The sequence below is a fragment of the Nerophis lumbriciformis genome, linkage group LG31, assembly GCF_033978685.3.
Source record: "Nerophis lumbriciformis linkage group LG31, RoL_Nlum_v2.1, whole genome shotgun sequence".
NCBI lineage: Eukaryota > Metazoa > Chordata > Actinopteri > Syngnathiformes > Syngnathidae > Nerophis > Nerophis lumbriciformis.
In genome coordinates, this window is record NC_084578.2 from 30,737,994 (window position 1) to 30,757,244 (window position 19,251).

Genomic DNA, 19,251 nt, shown 5'->3' on the forward strand with positions numbered 1-19,251 from the left:
TAGACAAAGACAGCCCAGGAGCAGACTGACCATCAGGAATACTGAGTTTTCCTGGTGGGCCGATCAATATTGAGCCGGTCGTTTTCTTTTTTTTTTGCACTTTGCGGCTTTACCTTGGTCTTCGATAACTCCCAGTTTGGCCAGCTGCAGACATTAGAGAATCATCAAAAAATAAAATGACAGGGCACACTTTAGATGAAGTTTTGCAGCCCTTTTCTATTCTGTCACCGCATGAACACAACATAACCCTGCATTTTGATGCAGAGGCTGCCAGGATTGTGCCAAAAACTAAAATTAGTGGAATAAAGTTTACTGTCATAGTGTTGTGTTATTTCTATTTTAATTTTTATTAGATGTTATAAATTTGCACTAAAAACAAATGATTAAACAATTTGTTTTCCATGCATTGATATCACTCAAAAACACATTTTTGTCTCAGTCAACCCAAGACAGGCTTATTTATTTTATTACCGGAGGGGAACGGTCACAATACAGCCATTCTAAAACTTGGCTATGTTGCGTGCGCCTGCACGGAATCGGGACGGGCTCTGGATTACATATTCCAGTCTTTCCAGAGGAAGGGAAGCATGCAGCATCTGGAGGTGGATCAGTGTATTTTGACTAGTCAAACAAGTCTGACTTTAGGTGTGAAGTGGGCCGAGACACAGTACGATTAGTTTAAGTATGCTTTAATGTTACGGTATACCTGAGGTAAATGGTGTACAAAGTAGAGACACGGGGGTAGTTTAAAACAGTGGATGCATGCTATGTTCATACTGTAGCGGCCTAACAGAAATGTGACACTGCTAGAAGATTTCTTGAAAAACCGCAACACCTTCCTGTTGGTGGTAATCTACGACAAAAACAAAGTCCGACAGTCTAATTATCACCTCTAAATGTGCAACAAACCAATTTTCTATCCATCACACGTTACTCTTCCACCAAGTCAAAGCTTAAGTGCCTTCACTGTCCTTTGAAATATAGACACTCCAACATGAACAGACTTTGTTGAAATAGCCACTGATTTGTGTTTTTGTAATGAGCAATTAAATAAAAAGAATATTAATTTCCAGTCATGCAAGTTTTAATTAATTCTAACAAACAGGTACAGCCCACAGAGAATGAGGATTTTAATTAGAAATGTATCAAATATTGTTGGTCATGTCTAAATGATCGATTACATGAAGTTGACAAAAATGAAATAAACAATATAAAATAAGAACATAAAATTGCAGAACCGGGTGATAAGCTCCCACTAAATCTTAAATCCACTAAACATACCCAAAACTTATGACGGAAAAGAAATACATATTATTAAATAGACAAGTGAGTGGCCTGATCTTATCTTACCTATAAGATATTTTTTCTTAGTGATGACAAAAGTGAATGCAGCTCCACGCACAACATGCAGAATGTACTGTGGCTGTGGCGTTGGAAAGGAGGAAAGTCTGAATTTGGTAAGCTCTGTTGATCTTTATGCAGTCATTTTTGACAGGAAAATATTTTCATCCATGTACAGTATAAAAACTATGGTTACATTATTTTTATTCGTCACATTTTACCATTACTCTTCTTTGCATAAAATGGCATTATGCAAAATAAAAAAGAAGACATAGCTCTGAAATTAAAAGTGGATGTCTGTTAAATAACATTGTAATTAGAAGCAAAACGGGAAAAAAAACCCTGCCCTGTCTTTAGGTCATCAGGTGTGTGTTAACCTTTACAAGCTTATTAATACTGTAACCGTTTATTTCTCAATTATTATCACTGTTTCAAAGTCTACAAATATAAAGAAAAAAATAAATACAGTTGTACTTGTATACTTTGTTAGTAATACGTTTTAAAAGGTCAGAGGAATACCAAATAACACAAAAATCTAAGCAATTTTTCCTATAAGAAATTATATACATCCAATTCATCCTCTTTGATATCTATAAAATAAATAGGTATGTGTTTTAATGTGTCTTAATTACATTTTTGTTTTGTCAAGTTGGACCATTGTGAATATGGATTAGCCGCTAAACTCAAGCGGAAAAAGCCGGCGATATTATAGCCTTGGTTTGAGGAAACACAAGAGAAGGTAGGATAACGTATAATTTTCATCTATTCTTGGCATGCGCATAACAACACCAACATGCAGTGATATAATTACAGCTCAATCAGCATTTTTATGCAGCTCTGCATCAATCTGAGAGTAGGCAGATATACCAAATGTTGTGACTGGAATTTCTATATTATGTTAATTAACTTTATTTTTGACAGTGTCTGGAAAAAAAATAGCAGTGATGTTTGCCTTAAAGGCGAACTAAGTTTTTTTTGTAGAATTTTGCCTATCATTCACAATCCCTATGTGAGACAAGACCATATGTGTTTTTTGTTAATGCAGTCTAATTCGTAAAAAATTACTAATAATGCAGCTAATGGGAGTAAAGTCCTCTAAAAAACATCCAAAAACCACCAACAATACTCTATTTACATCTTGTGACCTAAATATTAACCACGTTTTAGCAATATTATTATTATAAGCACTGATGCCAAGGAAATACTTTTACCGGCGCCTTGATCACGGAGAGGTAACTAGCCTATGCATCTATTGACATACTAAACCGGTGAGCTGCTGTATCGCCTCTGAGTTGGTAAAAGTTAATTCTTGATTTTTTATTATGTTTGTAGTATATATGTATTGTTTAGAAATAGTGCTACTTGTTGGATCTGCTCATCGCTTAGCTCATAAAACGTGTAGCTCATACTTCGTATATTCTGGCTCAAAAATATAAGGTTCTGGATCATCATTTCTCTCATTGGATGTCATGAAGTCTGCCATGCATAATAGTTACTGTTGTAGAAAGGAATAGCAAATATTGTGATGCGTCTGTGAAATTAATACGTTGTCATACGCTTAAAATGACCATAATACGTCAAAATTAAATGTTATTTACAATGTACCTGATACTACATAACATATATGCTTAAAGCATGAATACAAAACGTTGATGGAGGTTTTTGGATGTTTTTAGAGTGCTTTATAGGCGGAATGCAGCAAATCCCATAACCTCCATTGTTAGCAGACTTTTGCCAGCATTTATTTACGAGTTACAATGCATTAAAAAAAACATGTGTCTCACATACGGATTGTAAAACATAGTCAAAACTACACAAAAGTGCAGGTCTCCTTTAAAGTTATATATTCAAACAGTGTGCATTATCAAAAGATAAATTAGGATACTTTTTGAGAGGATGGCGGGTAGAAATCCTCCACAAACGATGTTAATCTCAATCTTGCAGAAGTAGGTTATAAATGTGACTGTGGCGCAAAATGTATGCGAAATTTACACCAAAGCATAGCCAATACATATTATCTAGCACACAAGCAAGTGTTTTAATGTAAATTAAAATGATCATAGGTCCTCTTGAACATCACTTTTACCATTATTGAAAACTCTTGTCGGCAAAGACGGTGATAAGTGGAGAACAGGGTAGAGCCACACAGACATTACCTTTGCACTCTGTTAGTTCTTTCTTTTTTTAAAGTTTGTCATATACTTCCTCAAAATGCTGGCACTTACAACATTTTTTTCTTCTTCTTTGTTTGGGGACTTGATTCACGGGCAAATGGACCAATGTGTTACCACAAATGTTTAGCTGTATGGTAACCGAGACGGCTTACAAAAACCGGGTAAACCGTTTGGCTAAAATCTTCATTGAAAACCGAAACATAGGTAAAGTGGGGTGTACGTAAACTGTTTCACAAGGTGTGTTATGTTAAAATTACAGCTATTCAAACTAGTTGTATTGTGGTGTCATCAGTTTTATAATCCCAAAGGTTTTAGCAGAGACTTAGTCTCCTGGTCAGTATGAGGGATTTCACACAGGAGTTGTAGAAATGGCCTTCCGTGGAAACAGATGTGGTTGTCCTGACCAAGTTGCTGTTCCATCCGTCGAAGGATGTCCTCCACATCCTCCCTTGATAAATGTGAAGGCATCTGTCGGGCAAGTCGAACAGCTTCACTCTGTACAGACAAGTCACCGTTCAGTGAATTAGTTCAATAATAAAAAAAACGGATAGGATTTAAACTTATCTCTTACTTGAAGGTAGTTGGAAACTTTCAGGGGCCGACACTCCTGGACAGTCTTGGCCTTCCTGTGATGCACTGCAGTCATGATCTCCCTGAGGTCCTCTACACCGAGGAAAGGTACGCAGTCTGCCAGTGCTGTCACTTCCAGATGTCTCTCAGGTGGCGTGACCACTGGCCAAAACAAGCAGAAAACAACGATTAATATGCTGCAGACGTAGACTCGATCTCCAGGAAATAATAATAAATAAATGCTGTGATTTACAGTTTGACTAATGACTTAGTCAAACAAGGAAGGGCCAAATGGAGTGTTAAATGACTAATAGAAGCCCCAGCATATTGAAAGGAAGTGAAAAAAATACTACCTGTCATTTAAAGAGGAAATATCACAAATCATTTAGATTTATATTTGAGTAACAACTATTCCGAGATTTCATGCTCCAAATGCCGGTGTTAGGCACACACCTCCTGAGGCTGGCATAGCTGTATGCAAATTATTGGAATTTTTCAAAGGGCAAACATTCTGATCACCTGCTAAAACCCAGTGGGAGGTCATGCTCTCAGGCAAAGTGCCAATGTAGACTGTGGTGAACCAGTTCAGTAACAACTGGCATTTATGGGATCCTTTCCAACGGAAAGGAAAAATACTCTTTATAATGAAGAAGAAATAAGTCTGTGCACGTTTCACAAGTTGTGTAATTGTGTATTACGTTTCAATTGGAATGGATGGATTTTTAAAAATGTTTTGCCAAGATGGCGGCGCGTACGGACGCTGCGGCTACCGGCTCTCTGTATTGGTGCATTTTAGTCTGTCTTGTAAGTGTGCTGCTGTATGAATGTGATCGTATGAATGATCTCAGCAGCCTACTTCGCAAAACCCTTACCGAAATTTGGTCAATCTGATTTATGTTTTCGAATAGAAATTACAAGTGAGTTTCATCCGTTTTACCACATCATAGATGACATCTCTAGATATCTGGGCTCACAGTGGCTTGTCCTCGGATCGTGGAGAAGACAACGCCGGCGAGGCATCGTAATCAAAAGAGGGGTTTCAGAGCGGGCCTGCTAGCAAGGCTAGTGCCCAACTCGAGGTGAGAATACCCTGGATCAGGTTTACTCCAATCTGAAGCGAGCCTACAAGACTGTTTCTCTACCCCACCTGAGCACATCTAACCACCAATCCATGCTTTTTGTTCCTGCATGCATGACTGCTTCCATACCATGACACGGTCAGTGTTTTATATTAAACACTGTACACACACCATCACTGTGGATAAGCACAGCCGGGTCTATCCTCATCAAAAACTGTGGATTACCTCAGAGGTCGAGACATTTCTTAAGGCTTGAAACGCTACCTTCCATTTGAGCAATACAGCAGGGCGATTTCTGACCTAAGGAGAGGCATCAATGCTGCAAAAGTGGAGTATAGGACGAAAGTGGAGGCGCGCCTGAAGAACAAATACTCACAGCGGGTGTGGCAAGGCATCAAACCCCTGACAAGCTACAAAAGTAACACATCAGCAAGGAAGACTTGCTAGCAGAGGAACTCAATCACTTATTTGCCCAACCAGACCAGCCACAGATGCCCCATCTACCCTCTAGTCCTCAACGGCTCGTCCTCCAAGAACACCAGGTGAGGCGGGTACTGAAGGGTAGGCCGGATGGCATACTGGGCAAAGTGCTCCGGGACTGTGCAGACCAGTTGGCTGAAGTACTAAAAAGGATATTCAATTCATCCCTGGCACAAGCCCAAGTCCTGCCCTGTCTTAAGGCAGACACTGTCATCCCATTCCTCATAAAGACAATCATAAAATACTTAAATGACTACAGACCAGAGGCACTGATGTCTGCTGTTATGCAGTGTTTTGAAAGACTTGTTCTTTAATATATCAATGTCTGCCTCCTCCAGAACTTTGATCCACACCAGTTTGCCTACAGGCCAAACTGGTCCATAGAGGACACCATCGTCGCTGCTCTCCACACAGCTGTGGGACATCTGGAACTTCAGAATACCTATCTCAGGATGCTGTTTGTCGACCACAGCTCGCCATTCAATCCCATCATCTACAACATCCTAGTGTAGAAGCTGAGCTTCCTGGATCTACGCCCATCATCCGTTCCTGGATAAAAAAAAAATTCTGACCAACCAACCTCAGATTGTTAAGGTGGGTCAACTATGCTCTCCCAACCTGTCAATCAGCACTGCCTTTCCTCAGGGCTGCGTGTTGAGCCCTTTCCTTGACCCTATATACGTATGACTGCGTCCCCATTCATCCAAACTCAAACACTATCATCAAGTTCACCGACAACACCACAGTGGTGGAGCTGATCCTGGGGGTGATGAAACAGCCTGCAGAGAGGAAATACAGGTGCTGACAGGGTGGTGCACCAAGAACAACCTGAACACCACAAAGACCAAGAAGGTCATTGATTTTAGAAGACAGAGAGGGAAAATGCTCTACGTGTTGTAAATGGAGCATGTGTGGAGAGTGTGGCCTCCTTTAAGTTCGTGGGAACTTACATCTTGAAGGACCTCCAAAGACTGTCACCACTTCAGCATTGGTCAAAAAGGCACAGCAGAGACTCCACTTCCTTTGTGTGCTGCAGAGGAACAAACTTGAGGAGAAACCGCAGGTATCTTTTTATCGGGCCACTATAGAGCCATTGCTGATGTACTGCGCAACAGTGTGGTTTTCTCCCTGCTCTGCTGAAGACAGGAAGGCCTTGAAGAGGGTGACCAGGACAGCGGAGAAGATTATCAGGGGCCTTTGCCCTCCCTTGAGAACATTGCTTAATATTGCTGCCACGAATCAGCGATATTGAAATATAAACGTGCGTTTTTAAGAAAGTGAGTGTGATAGACAGTGCTTAGGAGAAGCGGATGATATTCATCAAGTTAAAGATATAAATCATCAAAAAAGCGACTTACTGAAGGAGTATGAAATTAGCATTTTACTGAAGCAGATTAAATGGTAAATGGGTTATACTTGTATAGCGCTTTTCTACCTTCAAGGTACTCAAAGCGCTTTGACACTATTTCCACATTCACCTATTCTGCCATGCAACGCCCTAACCACGACCCATCAGGAGCAAGGGTGAAGTGTCTTGCTCAAGGACACAACGGACGTGACGAGGTTGGTAGAAGGTGAGGATTGAACCAGGAACCCTCAGGTTGCTGGCACGGCCACTCTCCCAACCTCGCCACACCGTCCCCAGTAAGTCCTAACATCAGTGAAAGGATGTAAAATATCTAAATGGTGGACATGTATCGATGAAAATATGGAGAATCTGTTGATGGTGTATTTAACTGACAAGTAGCTTGATATAGATACCATAGAAGTCCGCTCTCTAAGGTAAATGATGTACCTTATTATTACAATAAGTCAAAACACTACTGTAGTTGTCCACGCTCATCCAATCCCCAGTCAGGACTCAGACATAGTCAGAAAATATCTGTTTAAACAAATGCTCAGTGTGGTGTGGGGTTGCCGACTCCTGTTCTGTACGGTCATATGGCCTAGCTGAGAAATATAGCAAGGTATATATTTAAAATAATTTACCTGGAGTGAGTCTGACTTTAAACCCATTGGCCACAAGTCTTGGGTCAGAGATGAACACCCCACCATTCAGATCTGGGTTTTGTTTCTCCATGTTGCATAAAGTCTCTATGTACTCTGTCCCCCCTAAACTCCTGCAGACGAGACGATGCATTAAATTCAGTTTATTTTCAGGTATGTAGACACAATGTAGCACAACACAATGTAGGATTAAAATATGTTACTCGTGTTTGAAATAGCAGTACTAAAAGCATTGACAATAATTTAGGTTTGGTTAATTGCTAGTGAGAAGTGAGTGATACATTACCTTTCTGTTATATGTATAGTATTCTGCAGAGTGACTGCTGGAAGTATATTATTCTGGAGGAGTCTCTTAAACAGCAAGGTCTCCTGCACCCGAAATGGGTTTAACAACATGAGCCTCTGACCACATAAAACGACCCAGGCACTCTGAGAGGCCAGCCGGGCTACAAGACGGAGACCCTGTGGTGCTGCTCCAATCTTGGATGAGAGGCGCTGAAGCCGCAACCGCAGGCTTGACATGCAACAGGGGAAGGGCCTGGAAGGCTTTGGCGTTAGGCTCCTCTGCTTCTTTTGGGGCTTTGCAGAGAAGAGCTCGTCTAGCAGCTGTTGGTTTGAGAGTGAAGCCTTGCGTTTGTAGCTCATCCGCTCTTTCAGGATTTCACTGTCTGCCAGTTTGGTGGTGCAGGTGCGCTTGTGATTTTCCAGGTGTTTTTTTGCTTTCTCCTCATACCTGTAGAGTTCAGACATATCCACAACACTAGTAATGATGAACATCCATGTTTAATATATTTCTACAAGCACTTTTCACACCGTGTGCCAGAGTAAAATTACTTCTTTTTTTTTTTAACTTACCTCATTTTATGCTATGATACATTTTGTCTTAGTTAGCATGGCTGCTGTCTCATAAAAATATCACAGATTATTGTTATTTGTCATTTTTTGTGTTTATAATTACAATAGGCATAGTGCTTTCCACAGCGTGTTTTTTAAGAACTTGTTTCCATAAATCTTTATATTTTAAGCATTAAGACTTAAAATAACACCCTATTATTCAATTATATAAACAGTTTGTGCGAATATATTTAAATTCCAAGAAGTGGTATATATGTTATCTTTTGCAGCAGTGTCACTGGCCAAAGTTAATCGGTACACAATTTATTATTTGTAAGTTTTACTCTGCATACAACTTATTTTTTAGGCACTTCTACTGCAGTTAAGAATGAAATTGAATCACTTCAGTTGAATCGCTCGTTACTTTTACACGTCATCAGTGTTTTTTTCTTTAATTGTTACAAAGTTAAAAGTGTTTGTTTTTCCACATGTACCGGTACTGTACATCAGTTAAGAATGTTAAAATATTAGTATTATATTTCACTATAATATTGCATTATAGGCTACATTATGTATGTCCCGATACAACTTTTTCACTTTGGTTACAACACAGAGATTGAAGCCTTCAGTATTGGCCGATACCGATATTGATCCGATACGAAATCAGAATGAATGAGTTTAGTTTCTTAAACTGGATCATATTAGTACTTTGTTTTAATTCTTTGCTTGATCCATTTAATAATTTAATTCCACATAGTGATGTACTTAAGGTCTTTAGTGTTGTACGTGCATACACATGTTATAAGTTACATTTTTTCCTAAGGTTATATTTTTCCCATTTTGTTGAGAATAATTGTTGTACATTTTTGGGTAGCAGGTTATAGTTTGCTTTGTGCATAACTTTAGCTGTTTGCAAATGCACCAAATCATTGAATTTCAATATTTTTGATTCGATAAATAAAGGGTTTGAATGTTCTCGATAGCCAACATAATATATTATTCTTTTCGACCTCTTTTGTAACACGGTTAGCGAATGAAGCATACTTTTTGTAGTTATTTCCTCATATTTCTACATAATAATTTAGATATGGTAACACTATTGAGCAGTAGAGAATATGGAGTGATTTTTAGTCCAGAACATATTTATATTTAGTTCATCATTATTTAAGTGTTTCTCGCAATAGTAGCTTATGTTGTATATTTTTTACAGTATATGATATTTACAGTTAATTTTATCATCTATTATTACACCCAAAAATGTGATTTATTTTACCCTTTTAATGTCTACTTTGTCCTTTTGTATTTGTGTTAGACTTTCTATTTTGCTGTTACGGAATAACAATATTTTAGTTTTACTGAGTCAAAGATGGTCTGTTTTTGTCAATCATCTCTTTAATGTGTTAATTTCTTCTGTTATTTATGTTAGCTTCTGCGTGTTCTCTACAGAACAAAACAGTTGTATAGTCTGCAAATAGTACCAACTTTAAGTGTATTGTAACTTTACAAATGTCGTTAATAAAGAGATTGAATAATTTTGGTCCCAGTATTAATCCCCGGGGAACGCCGCAAGATATAATTGACAATGTAGACGTATGTTCACCTCGCTTCACGTACTGCTCCTTATTGGTGAAGTAGCTTCTTACGCAGTTCATGACCGCGTAAGACTGTTTTAATTTGTTCGTTAAGATATTATGGTTAATTAGGTCAAATGCTTTAGTTAGGTCCGTAAACACTGCAGCTTCACACTGTTTACCACCTATTGCATTAGCAATCCCTGCTGTTATTTTCATGAATGCCATTGATTGTGAAATTTTAGCTGTGTATTCGTAATGGCTGTCTGCGAGTGTTACACTTTTATTTAGGAATTTGTCGAATCTGTTGTAAAACAATTTTTCAATTTGTCTCCAGTCTTATAAATTGGTACAACTTTTGCTACTTTCATTTTGTTTGTGAATTTGCCTGTTTTAAATGATGGGTTGCTGATGTACGTTGAATGTTCTAAAATCTATCCAGTAACCTTTTTTTTATCAATTCCATATCAATTTCCACTTTCTAATCAGTTGAGTGCAGTCTTTGATTTACATTTATTCACAATTTTGATTATTTCCTCTTCTGTCACACCCCTAAGGAACATCAAGTTGGGATTTCTGTCTATGATGTCATTCAAGTCGTCAACTGACCCAGGATCTGCAATTGTTTTGTCCAGATTTATTTCAACATTTACTAAGCAGTTATTAAGGCTTTCCACTACTTTGTTCATACTACCATGTTTCACGTTTCCGTTGTATTGAGGGTAATACTTCTTAGCAACATTTTTTGTGGGGAGGCGTGGCTCGGTTGGTAGCGCGGCCGTGCCAGCAACTTGAGGTTTCCAGGTTTGATCCCCGCCGTTGTGTCCTTGAGCAAGACACTTTATCCACCTGCTTCCAGTGCCACCCATACTGGTTTAAATGTAGCTTAGATAATGGGTTTCACTATGTAAAAAGTTTTGAATCTCTAGAGAAAAGCGCTATATAAATATAATTCACTTCACTCTGATGATGTTATTTAGGATTCCCCATGTTGCTCTCATATTGTCTTTGTTCCTGTCTAATAATTGGCTGTAATATTCTTTCCTTCATATTCTTAGACGCTGGTTAGCTTTTTCTTCTGCGTTTGTACTTATTTTCTGGATTTATAGATCTTTGTTCTAAGATATAGATCTAAGTTCTATACATCCATCCATCCATTTTCAACCGCTTGTCCTTTTCGGGGTTGCTGGAGCCTATCTCAGCTGCATTAGGGTGGAAGGCGGGGTACACCCTGGACAAGTCGCCACCTCATCGCAAGGCCAACACAGGTAGACAGACAACATTCACACTCACACCCTAGGGCCAATTTAGTGTTGCCAATCAACCTATCCCCGGGTGCATATTTTTGGAGATGGGAGGAAGCCGGAGTACCCGGAGGGAACCCACGCAATGTATTTTTATTGTTAAAAGCAAAAGGGTTGATTGGTTCTAACTAACTTGTTTCCATGGACAATGTTTGTTATAAAGCATCATGAAATCATTTAAAAATGTGTATATACACATCATTTTCACTGTACACTTTCACAACTTTGTTCTCTCAGCTCATTCTTAAAATCATTGATAGCATTGATAGTTTTCTCTGTGCATAGTCTTCAAAGTGTCCTTTTGTTATCCATGTTCCTCTTCCTGTAGTTTCCGTCATAGGTTGTGAAAACTGGTAGATGATCACTGATGTCAGTAATTAGCAGACTACTTGTTGTATTATTATCAAAAAACATTAGTAAAAATGCTGCGATGAGATGGCGATTTGTCCAGGGTGTACACCGCCTTCCGCCCGATTGTAGCTGAGATAAGCTCCAGCGCCCCCCGCGACCCCGAAGGGATTAAGCGGTAGAAAATGGATGGATGGATTAGTAAAAATGTTATCAATAAGCGCCTTGTGAAAGTTCACAACGCTTAGACAACAACAACGATGCTATTGATAATGCTGCATTTTCTTCTTGCAGGACTTATGTCTCACTGCTGTGCTGTCCTCTCTGAGAATCTTAATTTAATCTTTAATGTTCCTTATATCATCACAAAAATAATTTCTCTGTTATTCAGTGCATGTAGACTTTCTATATTTGATTGTAGACATCTAATATCTAATGATTGACCGTCTACATATGATTGTAGACCTCTGATATCTAATTGTAGGTTTTGTATTGTGTTCACCAACATTGTCATATTCGGGTCATCGGTTTCCTGAAATTTGATCTGTGAGCCCGGGCGTTTCGAGCGGGAAGTTTTGTTCCTTAGTGTGCGTTTCATAGTTGCTAAGCAGCCTACTGAAAGCCGCTGGCGTGGTTCACTTTAATGGCTAGCAGCACTTCTAACTTGTTAGTTCAACAAATATTGTACCTTGCGCCATGTCAGCCTGTCTTAGAGACCACTTTGTGTGATCAGAAAGCCTTGAAATGTGTCCAAACTTAAACGGCCTGATCGCTGTATAGCTTCGGGTTGCTCGGCTACCGCTTTGAGTTTGCGTTTTAGCTCGTTAGCCCCCGACTTGTGGCACCTACACTTTGCTTTTTATAGACAATTGTGCTTACGGCTGGGCAGAGTTTAAATCGGATATGTTAGCAAGCTGTCCTGTGGCTGTGCTTACAGTCAGGGGTCAGGAAAGCTCCAATTTTACTCAAAACAAGATCAGAGCTTTTTTGTTTTGCACCCTCTCCCGATGACAGGTAGTGACCTTTCTTCTACTGTATTTCATTAAAGCAGAAGACTTCAAGATAACCATTTATGTAGTTATTTGAATAGTGGAACTCATCAGGAACACAATATTTTTTGACAGTTTTTGTTTTGATATAATTTATTAATGTAACACAAAGATCAAATCCAAAATAGCATGCAGGAATAAATATTTCACTGTATAGTGCATGATTCTGAGACTAACTTTGTTTCCTGTTTTCCCCCCAAAATGACTCCATCCCTGTCTTACCTTCATTAATGTAAATCCTTTGACTCAGAGGGGGGCAAGGGTCAACTCTAACACTCATTACCTCCATCTGTTCAGTGCCAAATCTGTTCTTGACTAGCCAACTATGTGTCACTCATTCAATTTTAGATGAACAAAAACAACTGTGTGAACATGAACACGAGGCATTTATCTTTTAAGTAAGAATATAAATTCCTATTAAACCAATTTGTCCTGTCAAGCTACACTATTGCATTTGCTATAATGAGAACAATTTAGACAGTCTAAAAGTATTATATGCTAAAAAAAAAACTAACTCAAAAAACTAAAAACGAGAGACAAGATTATTTATAGTAATAATAATATTCAGTTGTCCGGAATTTATACAGACTATACCTCAGTGACAATTTTGTCTCAACTAGTTTGTAGTCTAAAGGAGTGATTCTCAAATAGAAAAAATTGGGTCGCATTTTGCATGGGTCTTAAACAGCTATTTAAAAATTACCTAAAACATGTATTTCAGCTGTCCCTCGCCACTTAGCACGTCAAATTATGCGGCTTCACTCTATCACGGTTTTATAATATATATTTATCAAAAAAATTATATTAGGGTTCCTTGCTCTTTCTCAATTTACAATGGCCAAGTCAATAATATGTATATTGAATTTTACATATTTATGGCCTAAATTAAACATTTACAAGCTTAAATGGCTAAATAAACTTAACAATACAAATCTGATATACTGCACTGTGTTTGTGTATGACTCTATATTACTGTACATGCTGGTTTATATATTAATGTCCTATATGTATTACAGTACAGTGTATGTCGTATCCTATAATTATGTCTAATATATTAAGTAAATAAAGTGTAAAGGTGACTGCAAGGGCGTTATTTCTTGTCTAGAGGCCTCTAATAATGTTAAGAGCTATATTTAATAGGTCATAAACAGGTTTTTATGCTGTAACTATACTTAAACTTTATAAATAAAAATTCCTACGAAGCGGAAATTCACTTTATGCGGTTAGAGTCTGCAACCAATTAACAGTATTAAACGATGTTTGCCATTTTTTTCTGCCCAATGTACAATTGGTAATATTTTAGTAATTTTAGCTTCTTTGGCATATATTTATTGCAAAGTTGTTAAATAAATACCGTATCTTGTTTATGATTTAGTGCAATTTTAACACATTTTAATTGATGTATTATCTATGTGCAGGCATTATGACTATTTACATTGTAGATTGTTACTGAAGGCATCAAAACTATTGAACACATGTAGAGTTATGTACTTACCAAAAAAAGGTGAAATAACTGAAAACATGTTTTATATTCTAGTTTCTTCAAAATAGCTACCCTTTGCTCGGATTACTGCTTTGCACACTCTTGGCATTCTCTCGATGAGCTTCAAGCACACCTGTGAAGTGAAAACCATATCAGGTGACTACCTCTTGAAGCTCATTGAGAGAATGTATATGTGTATTTTATATACACACACACACACACACACACACACACACATATATATATATATATATATATATATATATATATATATATATATATATATATATATGTATATATATATATATATACATACACATGTATATAAACCAGTGAAGTTGGCAGGTTGTATAAATCGTAAAAAAAACCCAGAATACAATGATTTTCAAATTATTTTCAGCCTATTCCATTGAATAGACTGCAAAGACAAGATACTTAACGTTTGAACTGGAAAACTTTATTTTTTGCAAATATTAGCTCATTTAGAATTTGATGCTTATTTGGAACATCCCACAGGTGAACAGGCAAATTGGGAACAGGTGGGTGCCATGATTGGGCTTCCATGAAATACTCAGTCATTCAAAAACATGGATAGGACGAGGGTCACCACTTTGTGAACAAATGCGTGAGCAAATTGTTGAACAGTTTAAGAACAATATTTCTCAACGAGCTATTGCAAGGAATTTAGGAATTTCACCATCTACGTTTCGTAATATCATCAAAAGGTTCAGAGAATCTGGAGAAATCACTGCACGTAAGCGATATTACGGACCTTCGATCCTTCAGGCGGTACTGCATCAAAAAGCGACATCGGTGTGTAAAGAATATCACCACATGGGCTCAAGAACACTTCAGAACACCACTGTCAGTAACTACAGTTTGTCCCTACATCTGTAAGTGCAAGTTAAAACTCTACTATGCAAAGCGAAAGCCATTTATCAACAACACCCAGAGACGCTAAACGCTTTGCTGGGCCCGAGCTCATCTAAGATGGACTGATGCAAAGTGGAAAAGTGTTCTGTGGTCTGATGAGTCCACATTGCAAATTGTTTTTGGAAACTGTGGACATCGTGTCCTCCGGAAAAAAAGAACCATCCGGATTGTTATAGGCGCAAAGTTCAAAAGCCAGCATCTGTGATGGTATGGTGGTGTATTAGTGCCCAAGGCATGGGAAACTTTCAGCAATAATGGTGCCTTCACAGATGTGTAAGGTACATACAGGTTTTGGAGCAACATATGTTGCCTTCCAAGCCCCTGCTTATTTCAGCAAGACAATGCCAAGCCACGTGTTACAACAGCGTGACTTCATAGTAAAAGAGTGCGGGTACTAGACTGGCCTGCCTGTAGTCCAGAACTATCTCCCATTGAAAATGTGTGGCACAATTTGAAGCCTAAAATACCATAAAGGAGACCCTGAACTGTTGAACAACTTAAGCTGTACATCAAGCAAGAATGGGAAAGAATTCCACCTGAAAAGCCTCAAAAATTGGTCTCCTCAGTTACCAAACGTTTACTGAGTGTTGTTAAAAGGAAAGGCCATGTAACACAGTGGTAACAATGCCACTGTGCCAAATTGTTGCTGCCATTCAATTCTAAGTTAATGATTATTTGCAAAAAAAATTAAGTTTCTCGGTTCGAACATTAAATATCTTGTCTTTGCAGCCAATTCAATTGAATTCAATTGAATATAAGTTGAAAATGATTTGCAAATCATGTGGGGGTTTGTACACACACAAGTATGTATGTATGTATATATGTATATATATATATATATATATATATATATATATATGCACACACACACACACACACACACACACCCACACACACACACACACACACACACACACACACACACACACACACACACACACACACACACACACACACACACACACACACACACACTATATAATATTAACATATTTGTGCTGTCAAATTATATTTTTAATCAGATTATTATGAATAGTTTGTGTAAATGTATCTAAATTCTAAGTTCATCAGTACACAATTTATTGTTCTTTTTTAGCACATCTACGGCAATTAAGAACAAAGTTGGATCACCTCAGGAAAATCCTTACTTTAACACGTCTTTAGTGAGGGAGTTTTTTTTGTTTTATTAAAACGTGTTTTTTTTCTAAATGTATGTCAGTTAAAGAATGTTAAAATATTACTTAGGCTAGCTATATTAGGGGTTTCTCGATACAACTTTTTCACTTCAGAAACAACACCGAGATTGCAGCCTTCAGTATTGGCCGATACCGATATCGAACCGATAAAAGATCAGAATGAATCATACAGAGGCTTCAAAAAATGCGTACAAGCTCACGCACAAATACATGAACCTTATGATTTGATGCTTCGAGATTAAAAGGGAACTACACTTTTTTGGAATTTTGCCTATCATTCACAATCCTTCTGTAAGACAAGCACCCATACTATTAACATGTACTATATATTTCTTTTTTCATGCATTCTAACTAATAAATAAATGCAATCAAATGTCTGCTTGCAATGGAGCCTATGGGAGCCGCTCTATTTTGCCTATATAGCGCAGTAATATTTACATATTTTTCTCATTTTAAGCATAAGGCGGTGCATTCATTTAAAAAACGCATCACAGCGTCTGCTTTTTCCTTCTACAACACTACTGATTACTACACAGAGCAGACATGAGAGCCATCAAACAAAATAAAACATCACCTATTGTACCATTTCTAATATGTCACTAGGATGCCAACTGATAGGATGCTGATGTATTCCCATTTTGGATGAAGAATGGCTCGCAAAGAAAAAAGGGGGGTGGAACGAAGCGGCATTTCGGGTCTATTTTTAACCATTTTTGTGTCTAAATTGGCTGTCAAAGTTGACCAACTTGTCGGATTATGTGCCCATCCTTCTACTATCAAGGTGAAAAACATTATTTATAATCCAGAATAAACTTCCACAAACTCCGAGAAAGCAGCTCACCATCTGATGATGTCAACACAGCTACACAAGCTAGTTACCTCTCTGTGATCACTGCACCGCTATAAATTGTTAGTCTGTGTTAGCGCTTGTAATACCAATATCACTATAACTTGGTTAATATTTAATTAAATGTAAATGGAGTATTGTTGGTAGTTTTTGGATGGTTATTTAGAGGGCTCTATAGGCGCAAAAGAAGACCTCTCAGTGACTCCATTTTAAGCAGACTTTTATTTACGACTTAGGATGCTTTTTTTTTTTTTAATTCATCCGTCTTCTTGTTTCTTACAATGATTGTGAACAATGGGCAATTGTTTTTTAAAGTGCAGTTCCTTTTTATCACAAGTATTAAACATTGTAACAACATTTATAGGTCAGAAAAGAGGAAAATCCTCATAAGTTCCATTTATAGGGGAACTGCACTTTTTTGGAATATTTTTTAAATTTATTCTAACTCGTGAATAAAAGTCAGCCTACAGTGGAGCCAATGGGAGGTCCCCTATTCAGCCCATAAAACACAATAAAAAAACATCCAAAAAGCGCCAACAATACACCATTTACATTTCATGACTTGAATATTAACCAAGTATTAGTGCTATTGTTATTATAAGCGCTAACGCAGACAAACTATTTATGGCGCCGCCGTGATCACGAGCTTGCGTGCCAATGTTGACATGATCAACTGATCAGCTGCTTCTTCGTTCCCTTGCTCGTCAAACTTAATTCTAGATCATAAATCATGCTTTTCACCTGGATAGTAGAAGAACGAGGACATATTTCAACAAGTTGGTACACATCGACAGCCGATTTACTCAGAATGGCGATAACGACACAAAAAAGACGCTTTGGTCCACCCCCCTTTTCTTCGCGAGGATTATAGGACATTCTTCATTTAAAAACAGGACTATAGCAAGATTCTATCAGTCAGCATCCTAATGACAGTAGACATTGCACAGTAAGTGATGTTTTATTATGATTGTTGGCTGTCATGAAAGTCTGCAGTGAGCAAATGACCGCCATAACCACGTTAAACCCAGATTCCGATCTAACAAAAGTCTTAACTCATTCTCTTTCTATGCCACATCAATGTGGAATGCGCTCCCGACAGGTATAAAAGAAAGGGCATCTCTATCCTCCTTCAAAACCGCAATAAAAGTACACCTCCAGGCAACTTCAACCCTAAACTAACACCCTCCCCGGATTGTTAATAATCAAATGTAAACAATCAAATGTAGATACTTTTCTTATGCCTTCTGATCTCTCTCTCTCTCTCTATGTCCACTACTTGCTGTACATATCCTACCAAGTCAGACCTACACTGTTTCAATATCCATTTCTCTGTTCTCAATTGTTGATGACTGATGATAACAACCAAACCTAACTCCCCCCCCCCACACCCCGAATTGTAAACAATGTAAATAATTCAATGTATACACCATGATGATTATCTTGTGTGATGACTGTATTATGATGATAGTATATATGATAGTATATATCTGTATCATGAATCAATTTAAGTGGACCCCGACTTAAACAAGTTGAAAAACTTATTCGGGTGTTACCATTTAGTGGTCAATTGTACAGAATATGTACTTCACTGTGCAACCTACTAATAAAAGTCTCAATCAATCAATCAAAGCAGAAATCAGTGATGTAGAGGGAAAAAAGCGAACATTACGCTTTTTTGAAATTAATGCACCACATATGCTTAAAATACATAAATATTAAACTTTATTAGTAATTTGCCCGTTACTACATTACATATACAGTATACTTACATGTTTGGATGTTTTAAAGGGCTTTTATAAGCAGAATAGAGCAACACCCATATGCTCCATTGTAAGCAGACTATTGATAGCATTTATTTAATATTTAGAATGCATGAAAAAAAGGAAAACGTGTTCTTGTCTTGATTGTGAATGTACGCAAAATTCCCAAAAAAGTACAGTTCCCTTTTAAATGTCAAATTCCAAACATCTCTCAGTTCTACTATCAGGAAGTGGGGAAAAAACACAATACGAAAGATAAAAATTAAAAAGAAAGA

General features: G+C 37.7%; 1 protein-coding gene across 1 annotated transcript in view; it reads right to left on the bottom strand.

Annotated features, from left to right (window-relative positions):
* Positions 1-3,355: 3,355 nt before the first annotated feature.
* The window catches only part of pms1 (PMS1 homolog 1, mismatch repair system component), a 34,977-nt gene continuing 19,081 nt past the window's right edge, over positions 3,356-19,251 (bottom strand). Inside the window, exons 9-12 of the mRNA XM_061926248.1 lie at positions 7,938-8,384; positions 7,634-7,764; positions 4,087-4,247; positions 3,356-4,010 (exon numbers count right to left, since the gene is read on the bottom strand). Coding sequence (XP_061782232.1) covers positions 3,810-4,010; positions 4,087-4,247; positions 7,634-7,764; positions 7,938-8,384 — 940 coding nt within the window. The 3' untranslated portion in view covers positions 3,356-3,809. The remainder of the gene's footprint in view (positions 4,011-4,086; positions 4,248-7,633; positions 7,765-7,937; positions 8,385-19,251) is intronic.